The sequence below is a fragment of the Neovison vison genome, chromosome 13, assembly GCF_020171115.1.
Source record: "Neovison vison isolate M4711 chromosome 13, ASM_NN_V1, whole genome shotgun sequence".
NCBI classification, from domain to species: domain Eukaryota; kingdom Metazoa; phylum Chordata; class Mammalia; order Carnivora; family Mustelidae; genus Neogale; species Neogale vison.
This window is the reverse complement of record NC_058103.1, coordinates 48,225,101-48,250,412: the sequence shown is the minus strand read 5'-3', so window position 1 is coordinate 48,250,412 and position 25,312 is coordinate 48,225,101. Positions and strand designations below refer to the sequence as shown.

At 43.4% G+C, this 25,312-nt stretch overlaps 1 protein-coding gene across 2 annotated transcripts in view; it reads right to left on the bottom strand.

Annotated features, from left to right (window-relative positions):
• Positions 1-25,312, bottom strand: part of PYGL (glycogen phosphorylase L) — a 46,126-nt gene that overhangs the window by 6,046 nt on the left and 14,768 nt on the right. For both annotated transcript variants that reach the window (XM_044231503.1, XM_044231502.1), the window contains exons 5-18: positions 20,748-20,879; positions 17,574-17,685; positions 17,004-17,086; positions 14,652-14,795; positions 14,314-14,406; positions 13,268-13,414; positions 12,766-12,929; positions 12,194-12,308; positions 11,365-11,466; positions 11,092-11,239; positions 10,937-10,995; positions 10,690-10,831; positions 9,023-9,230; positions 599-733 (exon numbers count right to left, since the gene is read on the bottom strand). In XM_044231503.1, coding sequence (XP_044087438.1) covers positions 599-733; positions 9,023-9,230; positions 10,690-10,831; positions 10,937-10,995; positions 11,092-11,239; positions 11,365-11,466; positions 12,194-12,308; positions 12,766-12,929; positions 13,268-13,414; positions 14,314-14,406; positions 14,652-14,795; positions 17,004-17,086; positions 17,574-17,685; positions 20,748-20,879 — 1,784 coding nt within the window. The remainder of the gene's footprint in view (positions 1-598; positions 734-9,022; positions 9,231-10,689; positions 10,832-10,936; positions 10,996-11,091; positions 11,240-11,364; positions 11,467-12,193; positions 12,309-12,765; positions 12,930-13,267; positions 13,415-14,313; positions 14,407-14,651; positions 14,796-17,003; positions 17,087-17,573; positions 17,686-20,747; positions 20,880-25,312) is intronic.

The window sequence follows — 25,312 nt, the reverse complement described above, 5'->3', positions numbered from 1 at the left end:
CTTTTTTAAGATTTATTTATTAGAGAGAGAGAGAGAGAGAGAAAGAGAGAGCATGCAAACATGAGCAGGGGGAGGGGATAAGGGTGAGGGAGGGGAAGGGAGAGAATACCAAGCAGACTCTGGGTTGAGCACAGAGCCTGATGTGAAGCTTGATCTCAGGACCCTGAGACTATGACTTGAACTAAAACCAAGAGTCGGATGCTTAACTGACTGAGCCATCCAGGTGCTCCCTCCCCTTGACAAATTCTCTTTTGTGTAATGTCAGGCATGGCTGGTTTACCAAACTTACATTTCTATTCATTAGAGTTTTAACCAGCCTTCAACATTTATATGGTTCTTCCCACATGTAAGAATGTCAACATATGGATGCACTTGAAAGCTGGGTGTACCAGTGGAAAGAGAAAAAGAATCCCAGATTTGTGGGTCTTATTCTTAAACCTTCCTAGTATAGTTAGTAGAGACTATCTGATTTTTCAAGTGTAGATTAGCTTCTCAAATCACAGACCTATGCTAATTACACAGAGGCACTGTAGTTGCTTTAGATGTTCTTATCCCCTTTTCATGGCCCAAACAGCACGATCTTCTTGTGGGAACTCACCTGTCATAATAAAATAGCATGTTGATTACATCTTTGAAGAGGTCAGGCTGCTGGGGAGAGAAGAAGCCATTGTCAATTTGGTCAATGGCCAGCTTTAGCTCTGGAAGTGCCTCGTAATATTCTTTTGCCTCATACCTGTGGGATGAGAGAGTGGGTGATAAGAAAAATGTTCCATTAATGGGTGTGATTAACAATATACTAGACAGGTGACTTACAGGGAAAACAGCAGAGTAGGAAGACCCTAACCTCACTTTGTGCCACAGATATAGCTAGATAACACCCACATCAATGTAAATTACTGAGAAAACCATCTGTCCAGAGCTAAATCTGGAGAAGAAGTCACATCAAAGAAGGTGGGAAGGATAGAGATGTGGTTGGGAGTTAAATGAACCCATGGGACTGTGTGTAGGAAGGAGGGATGCTGCGGGCATAGAGAGGGTAGAAAAACACCCTTACACTGGAGCCCACATGGGGCAGATGAATCCTCCTAACAGCTGGCTTTGAAAACCAGAGGGATTGAATTTTTTGAGTTCTTACAATCAGTGAAGCTTACTACCTGGGACTTTAAAAATCAGCAGGCTTAGCTCTGAGAGAGCGGGGAGAGCAACAGGAAACTGAGTCCCTGGCCTTAAAGAGACAGCAAAGCAAGCAACCCAGGCAGTTACAGTATAGAAGCCATAGTTTGAAATACACCGGGGGTATACTGGAGGGAGATTTGTTTACTCATCTCAAAGCATATGCTGGAGGGGCAGGGAACTTTAGGAGACCTCTTCAGGAACAAAGGAGCTGTGGGCCACTGTTTCCCTTCCCTGTCCCCCAGCTTAGCCATGTGGACACCTGTGGAAACAAATGCTATGCCAACACTTGCTACTTAACTTGCTAACAGTGTGCCCAGGCCCCCAGGTCATCTGCAGATATGTCCCACCACCTCCAGGTTCCCTCCAGGTCCCCTCCCACAGCAGACCTGTGCAAACCTGGCTGACACTGCCCACCCTGCCCCTGTGTTCTCCTACGGTCCTGCCCCCTACAATGTGCTCTTGGTGGGAGCCCATCCAAAGTGGGGTCAGGAACCTAGCAGTGTGCTAGTAGCCGCAAAAGGGGGCACCACCACTCCAAAGTGACTCCTGCTCCATGGAGGGAGAGGGGAAGATAACTACATGCAACAATCAGACTGCAGCCCCAGCAATGGGCCAGGGGGCAGACAGCTGGTCTGTCTACAAGCATTGCCCGCCAATAAAAGCTTCTCAGGGCTTGGCATAGGGAGAGTGCCCTGCACTTTGTTGGGACTGCAGCTCTGGCAAATGCCTGTTCTGATTCCACTCAAGCCCAAGGCAGCTCCAGCCTGGCTTCTGCACAACACAAGAACCAAACTGTGCCCACAAAAGGCAAAGAGAACCACTGCAGACAACTGGATTGAAGGGGAAAAAGGGGCTCAGCTACAATAGCAGAGTGCATGTGATATGCATAGAAGACACCCCTGAAGCACCAGGTTCTGGTGAACAGGGGACTCTGCACTATAAGGCACTGCTGAACTCTTCTTCATGAGGCCACTACTTTTAAGAGCAGGAGTTGTAGTTGACTTTCTCAACACACAGAAACAGACACAGACAGTTAGGCAAAATGGGGGACAGAGGAAATGTCCCAAATGAAGGGACAGGACAAAATCAGAGCATGAGACCTAAACAAAATGGAGATAAGTAATGTAATATGTCTGATAGAGTTTTTACAGTCATGGTCTTAAGATACTCACAGGAATTGAGAAGAGTGCAGGACCTCAATGAGATCCCTAACAAAGGGAAAGAAAATATAAAAATGAACCAGAGATGGAGAACTTAATAACTGAAATTAAAAATACATTAGCTAGAATAAATAGATGAGAAGAAGTAGAAGACAGGATTAGCTATCTGGAGGACAGAGTACTGTAAAGTAATTGTGAACATGAGAGAGAAAAAAATAGTAAATGAAAATAGACATGGAATTCAGTGACACCATCAAGTGTAGTAACATTCATATTATAAGGATTCCAGAAGACTAAGATAAATTTTTATTTGAAGAAATAACAGCTGAAAACTTCCCAAATCTGGTCAAGGAAACAGAAATCCAGATCTAGGATTCACAGAGAGCCCCCAACAAAATCAATCCAAGGAGGTCTACCCCCAAACACACAGTAATTAAAATGGCAAAAAGTAGTGATAAAGAGAGAATTTTAAAAGCAGCAAGAGAAAAGAAAATAGTTATATACAAGGGAAACCCCATAAGGCTGTGAGCTGATTCACAGCAGAAACTCTGCAGTCTGGAAGAGAGTGCCATGATATATTCAAAGTGCTGAAAGAAAAAAAACCATTTATTCAGAGAAGGAGAGAGAAACAGTTTTCCAGACAAACAAAAGTTAAAGAAATTCGTGACCACTAAACCAGCCCTACGGGAAAAGGATTCTTTGAGGGGCGCCTGGGTGGCTCAGTGGGTTAAGCTGCTGCCTTCGGCTCAGGTCATGATCTCAGGGTCCTGGGATCGAGTCCTGTGTCGGGCTCTCTGCTCAGCGGGGAGCCTGCTTCCTCCTCTCTCTGCCTGCCTCTCTGCCTACTTGTGATCTCTCTCTCTGTCAAATAAATAAATAAAATCTTTAAAAAAAAAAAAAGGATTCTTTGAGTGGAAAGGAATGATCATAAGTAGGAGTAAGAAAAATAGGAAGCACAAAAGCAATAAAAATAAGTACATCTATAAAAATCAGTCAAGGGGGTGCACCCAGATGGCTCAGTTGGTTACACATCTGCCTTTAGCTCAGATCATGATCCCAGGGTCCTGGGATTGAGCCCCATGTTGGGCTCCCTGCTCAGTGGAGAGCCAGCTTCTCCCCTACCACCTGCTCTCTCTGCCCCTTTCCTCTGTTCATGCTCTTTCTCTCTCAAATAAATGAAATATTTAAAAAAAATCAGTCAAGGGATCTGTAAAATCAAAGAATGTGAAATATGATACCACATACCTAAAATGTTGGTGGGGGGAGTAAAGAATAGGTTCAAACTTAAGCACCTATCAACTTAATAGACACTGCTATATACATAAGATGTTAAATAAAACCTAATGATAATCACAAATCAAAAACCAGTACTAGATATGCAAAAACAAACGTAAGAAGAAAATAAGAAAGGAACAAAGAAAAACTACAGAAACAACCATAAAACAAGTAGCAAAATGGCAATATGTACATACCTATCAATAATTATTCTGAATGTAAATGGACTAAACATTCAAATCAAAAGACATAGGGTGATGGAATGGATTAAAAAAATAAGATATAAATAAATATATATAAATAAACAATAATCTATATGCTCTCTACAAGATGCGTACTTTGGGCATAAGGACACACATAGATTGAAAGTGAAGAGATGGAGGGGTGTCTGGGTGGTTAAGTTAATTAAGTGCTTGCCTTGGGCTTAGCTCATGATCTCAGGTTCTGGGATCAACCCCAGCACCCAGCTCCCTTCTCAGTGGGGAATTGTTCCCTCTCCCTCTCCCCTCTCCCTGATGCCCCCTGCCCATGTTCTCTCTCTTGAAGAAATAAATAAAATCTTAATAGCTAACATCATACTCAATGCTGAAAACCTAAAAGCTCTTCCCCTAAAGTCAGGAACAAGGTAAGAATGCCCACTCTCCCCACTTTTATTCAACATAATACTGGAAGTCCTAGTCACAGCAATCAGACAACAACAAAAGGCATCCAAATAGGTAAGGAAGAAGTAAAACCTTCACTATTTCCAGAAGACATCATATTACATATAGAAAACCCTAGACTCCGCAGAAAAACTACTAGAACTGACAAATCCAGTAAAATCATGGGATAGAAAAATAAGTATACATAAGTCTTGCATTTTTATACTAATAATGAAGTGGCAGAAGAAGAAATTAAGAATTCCAGGAGGAGAGGCAACATGGCAGAGAAGTAGCGGATTGAAATGACATCAGGTCGCAGGAGTTCAGCTCGATAGTTATCAAACCATTCTGAACACCTACAAACTCAACAAGAGATAGAAGAGAAGAAGAGCAGCAATTCTAGGAACAGAAAATCGACCACCTTCTGAAAGGTAGGACGTGCGGAGAAGTGAATCTGAGGAGACAAGAAGATAGACCATGGGAGGGAGGAGCCAGCTCCCAGGAAATGTGGGAGGAGTGGAGCACAAAATTGGAACTTTTAGAAGTCTGCTCCACTGAGGCACATCGCTGTAGAGGCTAAGCAGGGGTGGAGGCCTCATGGGGACAGTGTGGTCTCAGGACCCTCAGGGTCACAGAAAGACTGGGGGTGTCTGAGTGTGATATCAGAGTGGGGAAGCTGACTACAGAGCCGGACAGAGCCGAAGAGTGACCTCTCAGCTTAGGGTTACCTTAAACCATGATCCATGACAGAGTGGAGCACTGTTCTTTAAGCAGGGACCCCACAAGTGGCAGATCCAGGGAGACTCACCAGAAGCAAGAATCTGCTGGGTTTGGAGACTCCGAACGGGGCTGTGTACCAGAGACAGAAACTCTCGGTCACAGGCCAAGTGAGCCCAGAGTGCAGCCAGAGACCAGGGAGACTGACTGACCCCTTTTTTTCTGAGGGCGCACTGAGGAGTGGGGACATAAGCTCTTGGCTCCTCTGGGCCAGAGACTGGGAGGCCACCATTTTCATTCCCTTCCTCCAGAGCTCTACGGAAAGCATTCAGGGAACAAAAGCTCCTGAGAGTGAGCCCAAGCAGATTACTTAGCCTTGCCCCTGGCAAGGGCAGTGCAATTCCGCCTCACACAAAGACATTTGAGAATCACTACAACAGGCCCCTCCCCCAGAAGATCAGCAAGAACAAGACCAAGCTCACTGATCAAGGAAAACAGTGGAACTCCAAAGCTAGGGGAAAGCAATGCATGGAATTCATGGCTTTCTCCCCATGATTCTTTAGTCTTGCGAAGTTAAATTAAATTTTTATTTTTTTATTATTCTAATTTTTAAACTTTTCCTCCTTCCTCTTTTAACGTTTTTTAAACTAGTTTATCTTAATACCTTCCAAAATAATATTTTTAAGTCATCATTATCATAGTCATATTTTATCCTTCATTGTATTTAACCTTATTTTTTGTATACATGTAGGTTTTTTTTTTTCCCTAAAAAACTTTGGGATACAATTTATTCTAATAGATCAAAATATACCCTAAATCTAGCACATGGCTTTGTTCTAGTCTCCAGCTTGAGCACATTCTCTCCCTTGACCTTTTTTTCTTCTTTCTCCAACCAACATATCTTACAATTCCTTTTTTAGAATTTTTAAAAACTTTTCATCTTTACAGTCATATTCCATCCCTTCATCGTGTTTACCCTTATTTTTGTATATATATAAGTTTTTTGTTCTTTAAAATTTTGGGAGGTAGTTTCTTCTAAGAGACCAAAATATACCCAAAATCAAACAGGTGGCTCTGTTCTATTCACCAGTCTAATATAATATAATCTATCTATCTATCTATATAGGTATATATATATATATATTTTTTTTTTTTAAATTTATTTCTTTTTAACCCCTTACTTCTCCCCCCAGTTTAGGTTCTCTTCTTATTTGGTTAGCATACATTTTTCTGGGGTCTTTGTCACCCTTTTAGTACTTTATTCTTTCGTTTATATATTCTTATCTGGATAAAATGACAAGGCAGAAAAACTCACCACAAGAAAAAAAGAACAAAGAGGCAGTACTGATGGCTAGGGACTTAATCAATACAGACATTGGTGATATGTCAGAACTAGAGTTCAGAATGACAATTCTCAAGGAGCTAGCTGGGCTCGAAAAAAGCATGGAGGATATTAGAGAAACCCTGTCTGGAGAAATAAAATCCCTTTCTGGAGAAATAAAAGAACTAAAATCTAACCAAGCTGAAATCAAAAAAGGTATTAATAAAAAAAGTATTGAAATCAAAAGAGGTGCAATCAATTATGGAGGCTCTTACTGCTAGGATAAATGAGGCAGAGAAGAGAATTAGTGATACAGAAGACCAAATGACAGGGAATAAAGAAGCTGAGCGAACAACTAGAACACATGGGGAGAATTCGAGAGAGAAGTGATATCGTAAGACAAAACAATATTAGAATGATTGGGATTCCAGAAGAAGAAGAAAGAGAGAGAGGGACAGAAAGTATACTGGAGCAAATTATAGTAGAGAATTTCCCTAATGTGGTAAAAAGAACAAGCATCAAAATCCAGGAGGCACAGAGAACACCCCTCAAAATCAATAAAAATAGGTCCACACTCCGTCATCTAATACTAAAACTTACTAGTCTTAGTGACAAAGAAAATCCTGTAAGCAGCCCAGGACAAGAAGTCTGAAACGTATAATGTTTAAAATATTAGATTAGCAGCAGACTTATCCACAGAGACCTGGCAAGCCAGAAAGAACTGGCATGATATATTCAGAGCACTAAATGAGAAAAACATGCAGCCAAGAATACTATATCCAGCTGGGCTATCATTGAAAATAGAAGGAGAGATAAAAAGCTTCCAGGACAAACAAAAATTAAAAGAATCTGCAAACACCAAACCAGCCCTATAGGAAATATTAAAAGGGGTCCTCTAAGCAAAGAGAGAGCCCAAAAGTAGCAAGCCAGAAAGGAACAGAGACAATATACAGTAACAGTCACCTTACAGGCAATACAATGGCACTAAATTTGTATCTTTCTATAGTTACCCTGAATGTAAATAGGCTAAATGCCCAATCAAAAGACACAGGGTATCAGAATGGATTAAAAAAAATCAATATGCTCTCTATTAGAAACTCATTTTAGACCCAAAGACACCCCCAGATTTAAAGTGAGGGGGGTGTCCTTATATCAGATAAATTAGATTTTAAGCCAAAGACTATAATAAGAGATGAGGGAGGACACTATATCATACTCAAAGGGTCTGTCCAACAAGAAGATCTAACAATTTTAAATATCTATACCACTTTCTTACACCATACACACAAAAAAGGCTCAAAATAGATTAGAGATCTAAATGTGAGACCCGAAACCATAAAAGTCCTAGCAGAGAGCACAGGCAGTAATTTCTCTGACATGTAGCACAGCAACATTCTTCTGTTTGTGTCTCCCGAGGCAAGGGCAACAAAAGCGAAAATAAACTTTTTGTTTATTTTTATCAAACTTTTTGGTTTTTTTGTTTGTTTGTTTATTTGACTACATCAAAATAAAAAGCTTCTGTAAAGCAAAGGAAACAATCAACAGAACTAAAAGACAACTGACTGGATGGGAGAAGATACATGCAAATGACTTACCTGAGAAAGAGTTAGTATTGAAAATATACAAAGACCTATACAACTCGACACCAAAAAGAAAAATGATCCAGTTAAATATGGGAAGAAGACACAAAGAGATATTTTTCCAAAGAAGATATCCAGGTGGCTGACAGACACATGAAAAGATGCTCAACATCACTCATCATCAGGGAAATGCAAATTAAAACCACAATGAGGTATTGCCTCACACCTATCAAAATGGCTAAAATGAAAAACGTAAGAAACAAGTGTTGGTGAGCATGTAGAGAAAAGGATCCCTCGTGCACTGCTGGTGGGAAAGCAAACTGGTGCAGCCACCATGGAAAACAGTAGGGAGGTGTCTCAAAAAATTAAAAATAGAACTACCATATGATCCAATTCTACCACTGGGTATTTACCCAAGAATACAAAAACCCTAATTCGAAGGGATGCATACACCCCTATGTTTATTGCAGCGTTATTTACAACAGCCAAATTATGGAAGCAACCCAAGTGTCCAATGAAAGATGAATGGATAAAGAAGTGGTATACATATATAATGGAATATTATTCGGTCACAAAGAGAATGAAATCTTGCCCTTTGCAACATGGATGGATCTAGAGAATGTAATGTTAAGTGAAATAAATGAGTCAGAGAAAGACAAATACCATATGATTTCACTTATATATAAAACTTAAAGAAACAGAACAAATGAATGAAGATAAAGAGAAAAACCAACAAACCAGACCCTTAGACTCTTAATTACAGGGGACAAACTAATGGTTACCAGAGGGGAGATGGGCTGGGGGTGGGGCAATGGGTTAAACAGGTGATGCGGATTAAGGCGTGCACTTGCCACGATGAGCATAGGGTGATGTAATGAATTGCTGAAATACTATATTGTACACCTGAAACTAATGTAATCAACTACACCCACCAATAACAAATAGCAAGGACCCGATGCACCTGGTCCCAAGCTCCTTTCACGTTCACTTGCAGGGCTTAATAAAACTCAGCTGTGAGGAGGCTGCCCAGGTGTGTGGGAGAGTTCTATGGCTGTGTTTCCCGTGACTCCACCTCAAAGGCATACCTGGATAGGCAGGCACCCTCCTAGGGGTGGGGGGCACTTGCCCAATAAGAAGGAGCTGCTCCCTTACCCTTTCTTGTCCAAAGCGGCCACATCATCTACTCTCATGCCAAAGATGAACAGGTTCTCTTCCCCAGCTTCCTCTGCCATTTCCACGTTGGCCCCATCCATGGTCCCGATGGTCAGGGCCCCGTTCAGCATGAATTTCATATTGCCTGTCCCTGAGGCTTCAGTGCCTGCAGTGGAGATCTGCTCCGACAGGTCTGTGGCTGGGATGACTGCAAGGAAGGTATAATAAAGTCAGTGATCCTGTTTCTCTAGATCTGCTTGCATTGGATCTGAGTATTTATCCAGCTGGCCTGTTGTGATCATTAAAATAGCCCATGTTTATCAAGATAAACATTCATATGGCATGGAAGGATGGATCTTACTCTTCCCCTTGACTGAGGCAACTACTTTTGATCATTTTTTGATGTGCTACCTGGGCAGTGATGGCTGCAGTGCTAAATAATCATGTGCTTCTACTATTCTGTCTTGGTCTGTAAACTCTAGAGAGCACCTATTACTCTCCCCTATAAAAGCTGACACTTCGTTTCTCTTCTTCCCTCTCTTCCTTCCGGTTTTGGTTATGGTGTTTTTTTTTTTTTTTCTTCTGCTTGATAACTTTATAAAATATATTGAATCTTCTCTTTCTTGATCTTTAAAATTCAGTCTCTCCTGACCCTTCTGTTACGATCTGAGCAAATTGGATTGTCTGCATTCTTTCCATTTCCCACCTCCTCTCTCCCTCCCTCTTCCAAGGCAGGGAAATGTGCTGGGTGCACCTGAGGTGCGCCTGGGGCGAGACACCAAGCCTCTGACCTTTCAGCCTAATTTACACACAAATTAGTGCTGCCAGAAGGCCCCCTTCCCCCTCTTTGACTTCAAAAGTCAGAACCAATTCTGTTTTACTTTGAAGTCTTATTTGTAGATTAGATATATTTTCATTGACATCAGTAGGAACCTGGCTCTTTCCTCTTTCTGCATACAGTCTTAAACAGTAACATCAGAGGACCCAAAAATACCTCAAAAAGAGAAAGGCCTGTTTTCAATTTGGGACTTGGGTGAATGCACAGTTGGCATCTGCCTGTGGACCGTGCTTTGTAAGCACATGATGCAAATGAGCAAAGGGAGCAGTAGAGAAAGGGATGTTGGCTTTCTGCCAGTCTAACTCTCCCCACGTGGGAACTCCATGCATGCTCAGTGCCCATCTGAGCACATCTAAGCCTCAGGCTTGGCAGCCTGACATCTGTCCTCATTCCCTGTTGCCACGTGAACAAATGACAGCCCTTCTTCCTTCCATGAAGTGACCAGAGGAATATCAGGGGCTGGGGAATTGGCGTTCTGTCGCAAAACTGGACCTGGGAATGGAAGCCCTTTCCTTTCCTTTCCCTTATAGAGCACCATCTGTACTTTGCCCAGACATCGGGGCCCCCTCCTCCAGCACCCAGTTCTGGCTAGCTAGCTGACAGAAAAATGCACTTGCAAAGGTAATGGGTGATAGTGACTTTGGAGACCACAATCTCATTGTCAGTCACATCTACTTAAAGACTCTTAGCTTAGGCCCTTATGGTGCCCAAGAGTGATGCTTTCTATCTTAAGCTACTGACCCCCTGAACCCAGCTACATCATTTTTCCCTACCATGTATTTCCCGAGAATTTGCCCTGCCCCTGCATGATTTGGGAAGGGCATACTACCTTTCTCAGCAAGAGACACTCTGTAGTTCTCCAAGAAGATGACTTTCAGCTTGCTTCCAACCACAGGGTCATTGTTCACCACATCTGCCACGGAGGTGATGAGCTTTATGATCATTTTGGCCATGTGATATCCGGGGGCAGCCTTGGGGAAGGACGTCAAACACACGGTCGGGAAGCAGCCGCGATGAAGTGGACAAACGGCATGAGATCAGGGCCCCCGCAGCCCCACTGAAGAGAATCAACTTACTTTGCCGCCGATTATGACTGTTCTGGGCACGAATAACTTCCTGGGGTCCTTCTTAATGCCTGGAAAAGATTTAGGAGTGGGTGGGCGGGAGGCAGGTGCGGGCGCGGTGGGGGGGGCTCCCGCCTGCAGGGGGCGCTGCGGCCGCGCCGACTCACGGTTGTACATGGTGACCACGTGCAGGCAGTTCAGGAGCTGCCGCTTGTACTCGTGGATCCGCTTCACGTGCACGTCGAACATGGACGAGGGGTTGATCTTCACTTTGTACTCCTTCTCCAGGAACTGGGAAAACTTCAGCTTGTTCTCCTGTGGAGACAAGGACGCCACGCGGGAGCCTGTTTGCACTGGGACGCATCAGCCGGTCGGGGGTGGGGGGGCTCGCGCACCCCAGGACTCGTGCCGCCGGAGGAATCCGCCCCAGGAAGCCTCACCTGCTTCACGTTGGCGATTTCTCGGAGGAAGACGTCATCACCCAGGAAGTCTCGCAGCTTCGTCAGCTGGCTCAAGTCTTTCACGTAGTCTTCCCCGATTTTCTTTCAGTTTAGAGAAGAGGGGATCTGAGTCAGGGACGGCACCTGCCCACACGAGCAGTCTGTGTCCGTCTGCGGCGGGTGCCTACAACAGGGCGGCGGACCTACCACACCTGGTGTGGGAAGAACCCTTTGCTAGTCTCCGAAATGCAGTTTCAGTGGCAGCGAGCGTTAGAAACAGGAGCCCTACCTAAAAGGGGTAACGCAGAACCCAGGTTCCACCAGCTGTTATTATGACCTTCGCTTACTAAATAGGGTCACCGTCTTTCATCTGTCGTGTCACAGGAGTACTGTTAGCCAGCCACGTAATTTGTGAACCCCCTGGTTAAAAATTAAGAATTTCGGGGCACCTGGGTGGCTCAGTTGTTAAGCATCTGCCTTTGGCTCAGGTCATGATTCCAGGTTCCTGAAATCGAGCCCCACATCAGGCTCTGCGTGAAGCCTGCTTCTTCCTCTCCTACTCCCCCTGCTTGTGCTCCCTCTCTCGCTGTGTGTCTTTCTGTGACATAAATAATATATGAAATCTTTTTTAAAAAATAATAAAAATAAAAATTAAGACTTTCGACAGGCCTACAGCAGAGAACCGGATCAAACAGGAAGCCCTATGGGACAGCACCCTTCACCTGCTGAGGGCTGGCCCCGCTGTCTGTTGCAGACCAGACTCACAAGTCAAAAGGGCCCTCGACCACCTCTCACCCTGCAGTCAGGCCTCCCCTGCCTTCCTCCTTACCTCTGCTATTAACTCTGCGAGCCCTGGGTTGCAAAGTAAGAGCCAGCGCCTCGGAGTGATCCCATTGGTTTTATTCTGAAATTTGTCTGGTTCTAACTCACTGAAGTCCTTGAATCTGGAGTTGGAAGAGAGACATCACTGAATTTGTCTGAAAGAGCAGGCTCCTGTTACATTCAAGAAGCCAAGTGTAGGCTTAGAGAGATGAAAGGTGGAGGGAGAGGCTGGCAGCAGCTAATGCTGTCATTCTAAACAGATTCATTTGCAATTCAGCATTATAAGAAAAATTCCAAATCAAGTCACCTCTATATGATTTCCTGGCACTGACATATATACCAGACTTTTCTGCAGAATAGGTTTTTTTTCCGCCTTTGCTCCTACATCTAGAATTAGGATGGTTCAGAGAGGAAGGCATTTTTTTTTTTTTTAAAAAAAAGAAGGTTACTTTGTATAGGAGAAAATAATTCGGCGCATTTTGACAGGGCCTTTCTTCCCCAAATGCAACCCAGCCTTTACTAGCATCAGTACATTCATGGAGCAATGTTCGACCCACCACCTCAGGAATGGAGACTCACACTTGGGTCTTCACAATGTCTGAGTGGATTTTAGCTACGCCATTCACAGCATGGGAGCCCACAATGCAGAGATGGGCCATGTTGATCCTTTTGCCTCCTTCCTCTTCTATCAGAGACATCCTTCTCAGACGGTCGACATCTTTAGGAAACAAGGCCGCAATTCTCTGGCCAAGGGAAGAGAAAGGCCTTGCTGGCCACTCAGGTTTAAAGCAGTGTTGAGATAACGTCATTCACTTCCCCAGCAAAATCTTTGATGGAGCAAATATGAAATTTCACTTCCAAAGAGAGGGCAGGGGTTCACCCTGGGGAGATGCATCCTCTAATTTTATTGTTTTCCTAAAGGTGTCTTTAACAGTGGCCCACCAAGTCTTGAATACTTTTAATGTATCTATGTCTGAAAGATGTTTGGGCCTCCAGTTTGGTAAGAGGAAACATGGTAGCTGCCCTTAACATCTCAAGACTTCATTCTCAAAAGGGGTACGAATTTCTCAAAATGACTTACATCTAAATGCTTCTGATTTATCTCGTAAATGATCTGCAAATGTCGAGGAAGCAACTTTTCCACAAGCTCTACAGGCCAGCGCTCCAGGGCCTCTGGGAGCACCGTGTGGTTGGTGTATGCAAAGGTCTTCTTGGTGATCTCCCAGGCCTAAGGGAAGGGAGAGGAGTTAGCTGCTTCCCTGTGCAAGAAGCCTGCCCAGCAGGTGCTCACCCCATCACACAGGACCACACACTTCCTCAGCTGCTGCCAGTCTGCAACAGCACAGCTCATTCACATAGTCGAACACACTCAATTCAACCAGGGTCCGAATCATCCAGAGACTGGGAATATGGTTTTCTCTTTTGGGTGGGGGGGAAGCAGCCATGTGTAAAACTGATAAAACTGAAGACAACATACTGATAAGTCTTCTCTACGGTCCTAACTTGCCATTTATTAAAAGCAAAATCTGAGCGGGGTGCCTGGGCTCAGTGGGTTAAGCCTCTGCCTTTGGCTCAGGTCATGGTCTCAGGGTCCTGGGATCAAGCCCTGCATCAGGCTCTCTGCTCAGCAGGGAGCCTGCTTCCCCCTCTCTCTCTGCCTACTTATGATCTCTCTCTCTGTCAAATGAATACATAAAATCTTAAAAAAAAAAAAAACAAAAAACAAACCCAGAAATCTGAGCAACACAAACAAGGAATTTTCTGGGAAAGTATGGAGTATGTTTAAAATTTTGATTTGCAAGCTGGTGGGGACACTTAAAATTAGCTGTGTTCTGAGGTTGGAGAATTTAATTTAGAATCCTTTAAGACTCACACAAAAAATCCTTTTAGACCCCATCCATCTGAGCTGGGTACCATTAGCAATGTATTTACTTTCTTAGTCTTCCTCCCCGTAAAGCAGTAAGGACAGAGAAATGTTAGCACTGGGCAGACTTTAACTTTGCTCAAGTTAAGTAAAGTTAGCAACAGTAACTTATTTTGAAAAACTGTAAAGGGAGCTTTTGGGAAAATCTCTGAACCATAGATATACTATTTAATTAAAGGAAAAGGAAGCCAAACTATCCAGACCTTGGACCAGGGCAGTTTTTCAATATCCACAAAAATCCTCATCAGCTCAGGGATGGCGAGTGAAGGGTGCGTGTCATTCAGCTGGATGGCAACCTGTATGAGGAAAAGGCATCAGCGAGCAGGGGACGGATGGCCTGGGATAAGGTCTTTCTTACCCTCAAGCACACCTGCACAAAGCACCTAACAGAATGCCCACCCTGGGTGAGGCGCTTTAAGCATACGGCACCTACTCAACTTTTTTTTTTAGCCCTGAGAAAGAGGATGTTCCTATCAGTACATCTGATAGGAAGTCCTGCTCCCTCACTGTCTCTGTCCGTGTTTGCAGACTGAATACTCGCCTGGTCTGGAAAGGCATCGAACGCAGTTTTGGCGCTGTCCGTGGAGCCAAACTTGGAGGCTTTGAAACGTCGGATGACATCTTGCAAGGTGGCGGCCACCACAAAGTACTCCTGCTTCAACCTCAGCTCCTTCCCTTCGAAAAACTTCAAGCCAGAGAGAGACAGAGTGAGAGTGGTTCACACTGCGGCGTGGCCAAAATATGCCAGGGATCTCCTGCCCAGAGAACTTCAAGACGAAAGCTCATAGAACATCTGGCGGAAGAGGACAGGTTGAAGGCCAAGCATCAGACCTTGCTCTTTCCTGAATTCTAAAGAGCTTTAAAGAAGGTGTACAGATACAGGATAAAGGGAATGGAGACAAGACAACAGCAACAACCTTTCTGAAGCTGAAAAATAGATGCATGAGTGGTAATTGGGCCAGAAGACCCAGAAAAACCGGATCCTGACCTTCTAGAAAAGAAGGGCCAAAGAGCAACTAAATTTATGCTCCAAAGTCCTAAAGGATCAGGACTTAGCAGCACTGGTGCCTTTGGAAGTAGGGGAAAAGATGTGGTGAAAGGTTAGTTGTGAGCCTAACTAAGCAGGAGTTGGCCTCAGACTTCACCCGCAGATCCCCCCCAGCTGAGCAATCTCTTCCCCCAATGCAGGCAGAAGCCTGATGTGTATTCTCTGGAGATGCTAACACAGGGGTCTCTGGGCTGGAGGGAGACAGGAAGTCGAAAGCAGGGGTACCACTCTGTACTGAAAATGGGGGGAAGGGATTTATAGGGAAGTTTATGTGCTGAATTGTTGAGACTCTGAGCCTTCTTCTCCCAACCAAATTTCAGAACCCAGGCAGCGGTTATCACTTCTCCCAGGAAGGAAGCTGCAAGAGGCTTCTCTCGGAGGTGAGAAAAGGTTACAGCAAACAGTCCTGCACAGTGGGGACCTCAGGCGAGATCATGGAGGGTGCGTCTGAAAACGCATGACCACATCTTTGAGGAACTTGGGGAGAACATCTAAGATTCTGCACTTTTCTTATAGATGATCAGAAGACTTCAAGGAGTTTTAAGCAAGGCAAAAATAACTAGCTGCAGAGGGCTACCAGTTGCAAGATTCCTGGAAGAGGGACTCATGCCTGGAGGAGGGCTATGGCCAAGTTGGGGAGAGTGAACGAGTTTGTTTTTGTAATTACAGCACAAAACGGATTTATCAACTTGTACTTAAAAATAGGCATGACCCTGACAGCTACCTTTTATTCAAAGAATTCAGTTAACTTTGCACCCCATTCTAACCTTGTGTCCCCCGTGAATTGCTGTAGATAGTTATTTCCACGAAAAGTTAGGTTTGGTCCTTACTGAGGGCAGGAGGATGAATTTCAAGCCCCTTCCAGTTAAATAATTTTGCAGGCTGGGTTAGGCTAGGCAGTGCTTGGAAGGATTCTTACTTTAACTGACCACGAAACAAAAAGACTTTTTGCTTTTGGGTCAGAGACTTTTCTGACCTGTACTGAAGTCACCATGTCCCTCTCAAAGGGCAAAATAACATAGAGCATTAAGTTTCTGAAAATGCTGCAACAAACTTCATCCACAATTGAGACAACGGTTTACAACTAAGTGGACACCCAGCCTTAAGGACCATTTATGTCCTCATCTCCCAATCCTTGCTTGGTGCCATCTTTGCAGAGCAGATTACTAATCTGGTTGTTTTTGAGACTTATTATTAAAAGGACAATCATTACAGCATCAAGAAGGTAATTTTACCCACATATAAGATAAGTGTATTTAAACCAACTTAGAATCCCTGGCATTCATCTGTGATACAGTTCCAAATTATTATTATTTTTTTAAATTTTAGCTCAGCTATTTTTAGTGTAAAATTAGGAATAATCACTCATGAGGAAAAATTTCAAGAGATGAATAAGTGGCATAAGAAGCAAGTGTTTGCTCTTGGGTCTGCTCTGAGGTCCAGACCCCAACTCGCCTGAACATAGAAGGCTGGGAAGAGCCTGTCAGCAAAAGGAAGAGGCCAGGCAGGAAACCTCCAGGGGCTTCTGACTCTGTGGAAGAAACTTCTGTTTGGAAACAGTAACTCATCAGTGCTCCACTTCATCTTTTATATCTCGGTTTTGTTTTGAAATTTGTGAGGTCACCGGTGAAAGGCAAAATACCAATTCTGACTTCATGTCTTTTACAATATGTTTTCCTTACTTGGGGGCAGGGGAAATCTAGACAATTCAGGAAGAGATATGGAGATTATTGTACACTGAAGACCAAAAAATCAGTTCCGAAGATGTGCTTTAGGGGCTACAGAAAAGTGCCTCTGAAATAGGCTGCTTCTGTTTCCGCTGCGAGAGCAAGCATCACCACTCACATTATCATTGGGATAGAGGACCCGGGAGATGTTCTCGGCCAGATTTCGGTCCAGCACAGCCTGAATGTAGTCTCCAACATTAACTGAGGGGAAGGTTAGAAAAATGAATAAGTAGACAAGCCAGCCACGGTTATCAAAGCCCCTTGACCTCACCTGATGCTTGCTGCTTGCCAGGTGAATGTGGGGATTCCTACAACTCCTGAAAATCCAAAAGGATTTCCACAACCGTCCAGGCTGAGATCCTCATGAGAGTCTGGGAGGGCCAGACAGAAGGACTGCTTTTAAAATGTCCTCTGTGCGTGCTCCGTAAAATGTCTGCTCACTGGAAAGTTCTGATCAGAAACTCAAGGCTTATCTCTCAAGCTCAATTTGATATTAACTAGCGATCAGAAAGATTTTACACACACACACACACACACACACACACACACACACTGACACAGAGACCATTTATGTCCTGGTACCCAAGATCCTTGTTGTGTGTCCTCTTTCAGAGCTGGTACTGATCTGGTTGCCTCTGAAAGCAACAAGATTAAACACACACACACCTCCAGCCCAGGCTGTACTCACAGTCTCTGAGGTTAAAGTCATTGGGCGCCCGAGCGGACCAGAGTCGCATGGTGTTGACAGTGTTATTCATATACCCAGGCACCGGGGTGTCATATGGCAGAGCCAGGACCACCTGTGGGGTTAAACCGAAGCAGCTGCTCAGTTTCCCATGTGTGGTGACGCAGGCTGAACAGTGGGCTGGGACACAGCAAGGGATTCTGTTCTCGACTCCATCCCAGACTCAGACTGTGGGACGCCTAAACCAAGATGGAAGGTCCTAGGTCTGGGGTGGGGAGGTTCTGATGGGCAATGTGGAGCCTGTCCCTTGTCCTGATCTGGAAGCCACTCTTTCATGTTTCATTTAAGCTACTGTTCTGAGAATAATAAAATATGACTTGCCAAGTGACAAATGTAAATCTGTTGCCATTACAAAATAGTAATCAGGGTAAGTTTAGTGTAGGTAATGCAGTGATCTGACTTCAAATACGGTGAAAATGAATGGAACAAAAATATATGAAGATAGATTATAGAGGATGTTGGAAGTGCTGTGGGAGATTTTTCAAAGTTGCATGAAGAAGAGTTATTTTAGTGGTCTGACAAATCAGCTGATAATTAGCTGAGATGGGTTTAAGAGGTGAGCTTCAGAAACTCTAGCTCAGTCTTTGTGACAGTCATGGAGACAGAGAAGAACAGGAAGATAACTGTGTTGCCTGTGAATTGAAAATTTATGTGGGAAAAGCCTCACTTGTATTCCCCGCCTCATCCGTCAAGCTCGAAGGAAGGGGAATGACAGACAGCTTGTACTGGAGGGTGCCAGAGATCAATTCGTGCAATCCACTCATTTGAGACACGAGAGGAATGAGGCAGAGAGAGAAGTGACTCACCCACAGTCACAGTCAGTGGCAGGGTTGAAACCTACACTCATCTCTTTAATGTGGTTTGCTGAATTATGAGCGAAGGAAGATTATAGCCGGGTCAGTCAATCCCGTAAATTCAGTCATGCTTCCACGAGTACCATGACCGCGAAGTAACCACCCTTCTTAAAATACCTCTGACTGGGAAATAAAGGTCTCTGGAGATTTTTAAAGCATGTTGTGATCCATCAGTAAAAGGTGTTTGCAGAGTGGGAGTGAGTCTGGGTGTTGAACATGATTTGTCCTTCTGATCCTTGAAGTGTAACTGAGGAAGCTGGGGAGACACAGAGCTCGGATGTCCCTTTAGAGAACGTCTGGCAGAACTTGCCACCTGGGAGCTCGAGTCCCACTGAGGCGAGGCTGTGCTTTCTTAGGGAGGCTCCCGGTGTGGTGGGATCTTGAGAGCTAGGACTTTTCTCATGAGCAATCTTCAATCTCAGGCCCCATCAGCGGGGCCGCTCGCTCTGGGTTCCAGGGCCTGCAGAGGCTCTTCCTGACATCTCCTTCTTTGCCCTTTTCTCTTCATAGGTGCCACGCCTCCTCCCCTTCTCCGCTCTGTCATTCACAGGCCTTGCCCCGATATCACACCTACACTTCTAATTCTCTCTGGTGGAGCAGACACATGAATGAAACGGACTGCTTGGTTTATTGGAATCTACCCCCAGCGTGTGCACACTGTGCCGGTCCTCATGCCCTCTGACCTCACCAGCTACAGATCTGGGGCTGACTTGCACGACGGCTTCCAGAAATCCATAAAGTGCTGCCTGCCTTGGGGCAGCTCACCTTATATTCTATCTGCCCCGTAACATTGCCTTTGTGGGCACAGAAAAATATACTGCCTCTAACTGAATTTCTGGATGTATTATGAAAATGTGTAGAGGTGCTCTGTAAATACGAGGTAGCTCAACAGTGGGACCTCCTGTAAACAGAGTATTTCCAGGACTGATTGTGTAAACTGCATATGGTTAAAAAGCTCAAAAGTCACTGGAAGTTTTAGACACCAAAACCTATACCAAATGCTAGTTTAATGCCAAATACACATGTGAATTCTTCAGGCATATTAACAATTGATTTGTTTGCAGCTCTCTTGACTGTCTTTGTAACAAACTTCAACTCAAATTGTGTTTCATCATTTAACCAAATTTAGAGAAAGAGAAAGAGAAACTTACCTTGAAATTATAGTCTTCGTCTATGCCTTTTACTATTATACCATAATGACCTATTTTAGCTTCTGCTATTTCCTATGTTGAATAAATTTATCCTCAGATAGAAAAATCATTTTTAAATAGTGTGAAGCGCTCTATGTGGATTAGCGGAATAAATTATCAGTTTAAAAAGTCAACTATAACATGGGTCTTGGTTCTTCTAAAATAAAATAAAGGATCTATTCATGGGGCATAATCCACAAACCAAATGAATTTAGCACTGCAGTACTGAATTTCACTCACAGCTTTGCCAGCTAAAAATATTAACTTGCTCTTTACTGTTTACTTTAAGCTTTTAAAGAATGGCTGGTGTCATATCCCTCCCAGCCCAAGATCATATTCATTAAGCAAATATCTCAACTGGAGCCTCCAAAAGATTGGACAAGGCAGTCTAGTAATGAATAGGGGTTATTTGTCAGAAAAGTAAGAAGACAGCAGAGCACACAGCATCACTGAGGTGCTCAGAAGTGAACTGGTCAGCAACAAGGTAACGCTCACATCTGGTGGCAAGATAAATACCCAGCCATGAAGTAAGCCCACTTGGACTGACACCAGCATTATTTCTCTAGAAGTGAATCTGCACAGAACAAAAACATTTTGCAACATTTTGTACTATTTTTCTTGACTTTGCAACAAATAAAATTTTTCTCAATCCTTTCAATAAGTACTTCGGTTTTAAAATATTTACCCCTGAGAACTCACAAGTAAAGGTATCTATGGCAGCAAGGTAAGGAAGAACATTTACATTTATTTAATCTTGGTATCAAAAACTTTATATAAAACTGGAGAGCTAAGCCTACTAGTATTACAGAATTGATTAATCTCTGATAAAGCTGTTTGCAGAATGACCCTGATAAGTCACTTGACCTTGGGGAAGTCACTTGTCTCTTGGTCTCAGCTCCTTTGTTTTGCAAGAGTGGGTTCACTAGGAGAAGGAACAGAGCTATGGACAAAAACAGACTCTGTCCTTCACTAACAATATACTACCCTCAGTATCATATGCATATCATCCTTAGTGCCGTGGATTCCCCATGCTCTACTGTACAAAATGCTCAGCATGAGAACACTTCCAATACCTGGGTGTCGACCCATTTGGTCCCAGTGGTGGTGTGCTCTACTTTTCCATAGAAGTGCACGGGCAGCATGAACTCGGGTCGGGCCTTCTCCCAGGGGTTTCCATGTCTGAGCCAATCATCTGCCTCTTCCACCTACAAAAAGGACACAGCTGAAAATTTATTTTTTGGGAGATATGGACCTTCCATTATCTCAAGTCAAAAGTCAAATCAAATCAAATCAAAATATCTTTGACTAACTCACTGCAAAAATACTGTTTTGGTAAGAGAGGTCATTGATTCTGTAGAACGCAGTTCACCTATGTTAGGGTATTGCAACCTAAATCAACAACAATCACACCTGTCAATATATAGCACTGCATTTCATTCTCATGGCATAACCCTGTAGGATGAAACTATGATTTTTCCCTTTTTAAAGAAGTGGAAATTGGAACTTGCTCAAAGTCACACAGATAGTAAATGGCACTGCTGAGTTTTGACGTTAGGTGTGTGGGTTCTTGGCCTGTGTCTTATAAATCTGTGAATACAACTGTCCAGCTCGGGGGACTGAGAGAGGCCATCTAGGAATGTTTATAGCTGGATACCTGGACCTGAAGGTTCTACATGATGGTTTCTGTCAAGATTGTTTTGCCTAGAATGCACAGACCAGTTAAGAAATACCACTCATAGAAAGCTCTCTCTCTCTTAACATTTTATTCATTTTTTGACAGAGAGAGACAAAGAGAGAGAGAGACTGAGAGCACAAGCAAGGGGAGCAGGAGAGGAAGAAGAAGGCTCCCCCCCAATGACCAGGGAGCCTGACGTGGGGCTCAATCCCAGGACCCTGGCTGAACTGTATAGATACAAGACACTATTACATTTTATAGTCTTTGTTTAATTTAATCCCTTTAGTAATTTTGATCTGATAATGAACTATTAATTATGGTTCATTTTGAAAATAATATATACTAATATGTAAGGAATTTATTTTATTGACAATTTCAACATTTTCCCATATGTTTATGTTAATTTATAACCACATATTTCTCATAAAAATTTTAAAATCATAATTTGTATTTAGGTTATTCTATACCTCCAATGAATTTTGGTTTGCAATAAACAAACATGCCAAAACAAAACCAACAAAAAAACACAATGGAGAGGGAAATGTACTTTTAAAGTAAAGACATTATCAGTGAAAGCTTAAAATATTACATATATGTTAAAAAATGCAATTGTGTTTGGACAAGAAAGGAGAGGTGAGGGCTTTTGGGACAAAGTACTCTTGTGAAAGAGATTACCCCAAATCTTGTTATTTTACTTATCTGATTTCTCACTTTCCCCTCTTAGAAAAGATAGCTTTAGTTTAAGAAAATTTTGTTTATGAATTCTTAGGTGGTTTTATGACCACCACCTAAATATGAATGCAATGCCTGCCGTGGGCATAGAGTAGAGACAAACACAGCTACTGTGTTTTGAGATATCAGAGAAAACACTGCAGTCCACAGACAGACAAGGAAATACACATGCATTTATTTCAACACTGATCATGACTTTTTGTCCAGAAAGCCAGGGAGCTACCCATTAACATTAAGTTCCAGGATAGTGGTGAATGAAAAGGGGACTCATAGAAACGACATCTGTAAACAGTAGATCTGGGAGTGAGAGAGATGCGGGAGGCAAGAGGCTGACTCACAGGCAAGGGGAAGCCTAGCGAAGGTTGCAGTGAAGTTTGAGCTAATCGGCTGATCCAATCTTGTTAAAATGCAGATTCTCAAGCAGTCTGGGGAGGAGTCTGAAATTCTGCATTTTTAACAAGTCCCCAGGGTGAGGTACATACGGTGATAAAAAATGCAAGTTGGTGCAGCCTCTTTGGAGAACAGTCTGGAGATTCCTCAAGAAATTAAAAATAGAGCTTCCCTATGACCCTGCAATTGCACTCCTGGGTATTTACCCCAAAGACACAGATGTCGTGAAAAGAAGGGCCATCTGTACCCCAATGTTTATAGCAGCAATGGCCACAGTCGCCAAACTATGGAAAGAACCAAGATGCCCTTCAACGGATGAATGGATAAGGAAGATGTGGTCCATATACACTATGGAGTATTATGCCTCTATCAGAAAGGATGAATACCCAACTTTTGTAGCAATATGGACGGGACTGGAAGAGATTATGCTGAGTGAAATAAGTCAAGCAGAGAGAGTCAATTATCATATGGTTTCACTTATTTGTGGAGCATAACAAATAGCATGGAGGACAAGGGGTGTTAGAGAGGAGTAGGGAATTTGGGTAAATTGGAAGGGGAGGTGAACCATGAGAGACTATGGACTCTGAAAAACCATCTGAGGGGTTTGAAGTGGCTGGGGGGTGGGAGGTTGGGGTACCAGGTGGTGGGTATTATAGAGGGCATGGCTTGCATGGAGCACTGGGTGTGGTGAAAAAATAATGAATACTGTTTTTCTGAAAATAAATAAATTGAAAAACAAAACAAAACAAAACAAAAACAAACAAACAAAAAAAGTCAATAACTGCAACTCAAAATTTAAACTTCTGCTAATCTAACCAGAAAGAGAACAACAAAAAATAAAACAAAAACTTAACACAGAAACGGTGGAATTTCATCAGCTGGCTGTTAAGCTTTGGTGAAGTCAGAGTCCACTTGCTTGTGTTAATAACTAGAAACGCCACACAAATAAATGAGAATATCCACAGAGGATCAAAACATCCTGACACAAAAGAACTTTCTACTGCTCTTAGGCAAGGGCGGGTGCGGAGTTTTCAAACGCTGGTTGGTGTGAACACTGCTTCCTGTAACAGGAAGACACTTCATTTCAGCACTCCGGATTGTTGTAAAACACACCTGAAGATACGGCACGAAACAGGACAAGGAGGCAGAAAAAGGTTTCCTCTCAAAAACCAGGTGTACAGGAGAGCTGACAACACATTTTCTGCTGCCCTCTGGGCTTGCCACCACCGGCCCCCTCCTATGCCAGTCAGAGGCTGCATTTGCCCTTTTGTGGGTACACAAAGCCACACGACACCTGTCAGCAGATCACTCTTAATGCCATTAAATGCTGCTCTGGCTGATTTCGCCTGACTGGGGTAACAAGTTCTGTAGGAAGACAGAACTCCTAGCTTGCTGTTATTTTGAGTCTCTTCCCAATTTGGCAAGGAACCGGATGTTAACTCCCCCGATTTCACAAAGCTTGTTTATCAGGTAAACTGAAAAACTTGGTTCATTACCACAAGCTGGTCTGAGCAGATCAGAGGACAGACACCCCGCCACCCTTAGTAAATCGACGGAAGCTGCAGGATGATGATAAACGTCTTCTCTACCTTGCTTTCTTCTGATGAAACAACAAACCACTCTGTAAATTTAGATTTTCGTGCAGCCAGTGAGTGATTCCTGAATGTACTAACACACAGGGCCATGTGAAGGGCGGGAGTAAGATGGGAGAAGAGCTTTCATTTCCATCCAAGTGGGCTGCTGGATCTGAATATCCCACTTGAAAGAGAACGGAGACAAAGCGAATGTGGGTCTGCTGAGTGGGGAGCAGGGTGCCAGTCAGGGGAGGGAGGACCACCAGCTCTTGGCACCTCCCTAGAGGAATTACTCAATGGCATCTGTCCTCCAGCCAGCACAGAAGCGGAGGTCAGCTCAGGGAGCTCTCTTACTGACCGAATTCTAAGAAATGCTGTTCCCCTCCACTGTGGAATACACAGGACATGAAGAACTTACGAGCAAACAAACATTGCTTTCTGATGGTACAAATAACTGAAAACCCATGGTTTCCTGGAGAAGCCCACAAATCGAACAGTGGTAACTAGAAGCTTGCTAGGGAACGTGAATTGTGCGTGACTAGTTATAGCAGGCTTGGCCAGGTTCCAAGAGAGAGAAGGGCTCTAGTAGATACTCTTTGATTCAACACTGAGACACTTATGACTGTTAAACTTTAATGCGAGGCTGTCGCAATTGTCTTTTTGTCCTTCTTTCAGTGCGTAATTATTTTCATAGAACACTACTACTGATAAAGTTTCAACGATCCCCATTAGAGTTCAAGAATTTTGTTAAGTCAAGAATTTTTGCAATGAAATTATTTTCCTTAGGGGGAAAGGGAACAGTTTAGTTCTGTAAATCTTTGTTGAAGAGAGACTTCAAAAGTAGAAGTTCATTAACCTTTAAGAATCTACCCAGCTTGGGGGTGCATGGTTGGCTTAGTCAGTGGAGTGGGCAACTCTTGACCTTGGGGTCAGGAGTTCAAGCCCCATGTTGGCTGTGGACCCTACTTGAAAAAAAAAGTCCTCAGTTTGTGCCATTTTCTTCAGCAATGATGTATCTGATGTGTGTGGGGGCGTGCCCCTCCCTCAAGAGGCATGCTGCTTTCCTGAAAAATACCTTTTTTTAAATGGAAATTGTTTCTTTTTTAATGGTACGTTGTTAAAATCCCATCTCAGTGAACAATGGATATGGTAAAGAAAATGAGTTTTTCTGACTCAGTTTCAAGTCATAGTGAGAGTAGTGATGATGGCCAGTGAGGTCAGCTTTGGAGACCAGCAAAAGTCATGCAGTTTCTCTTTTTTACGACCT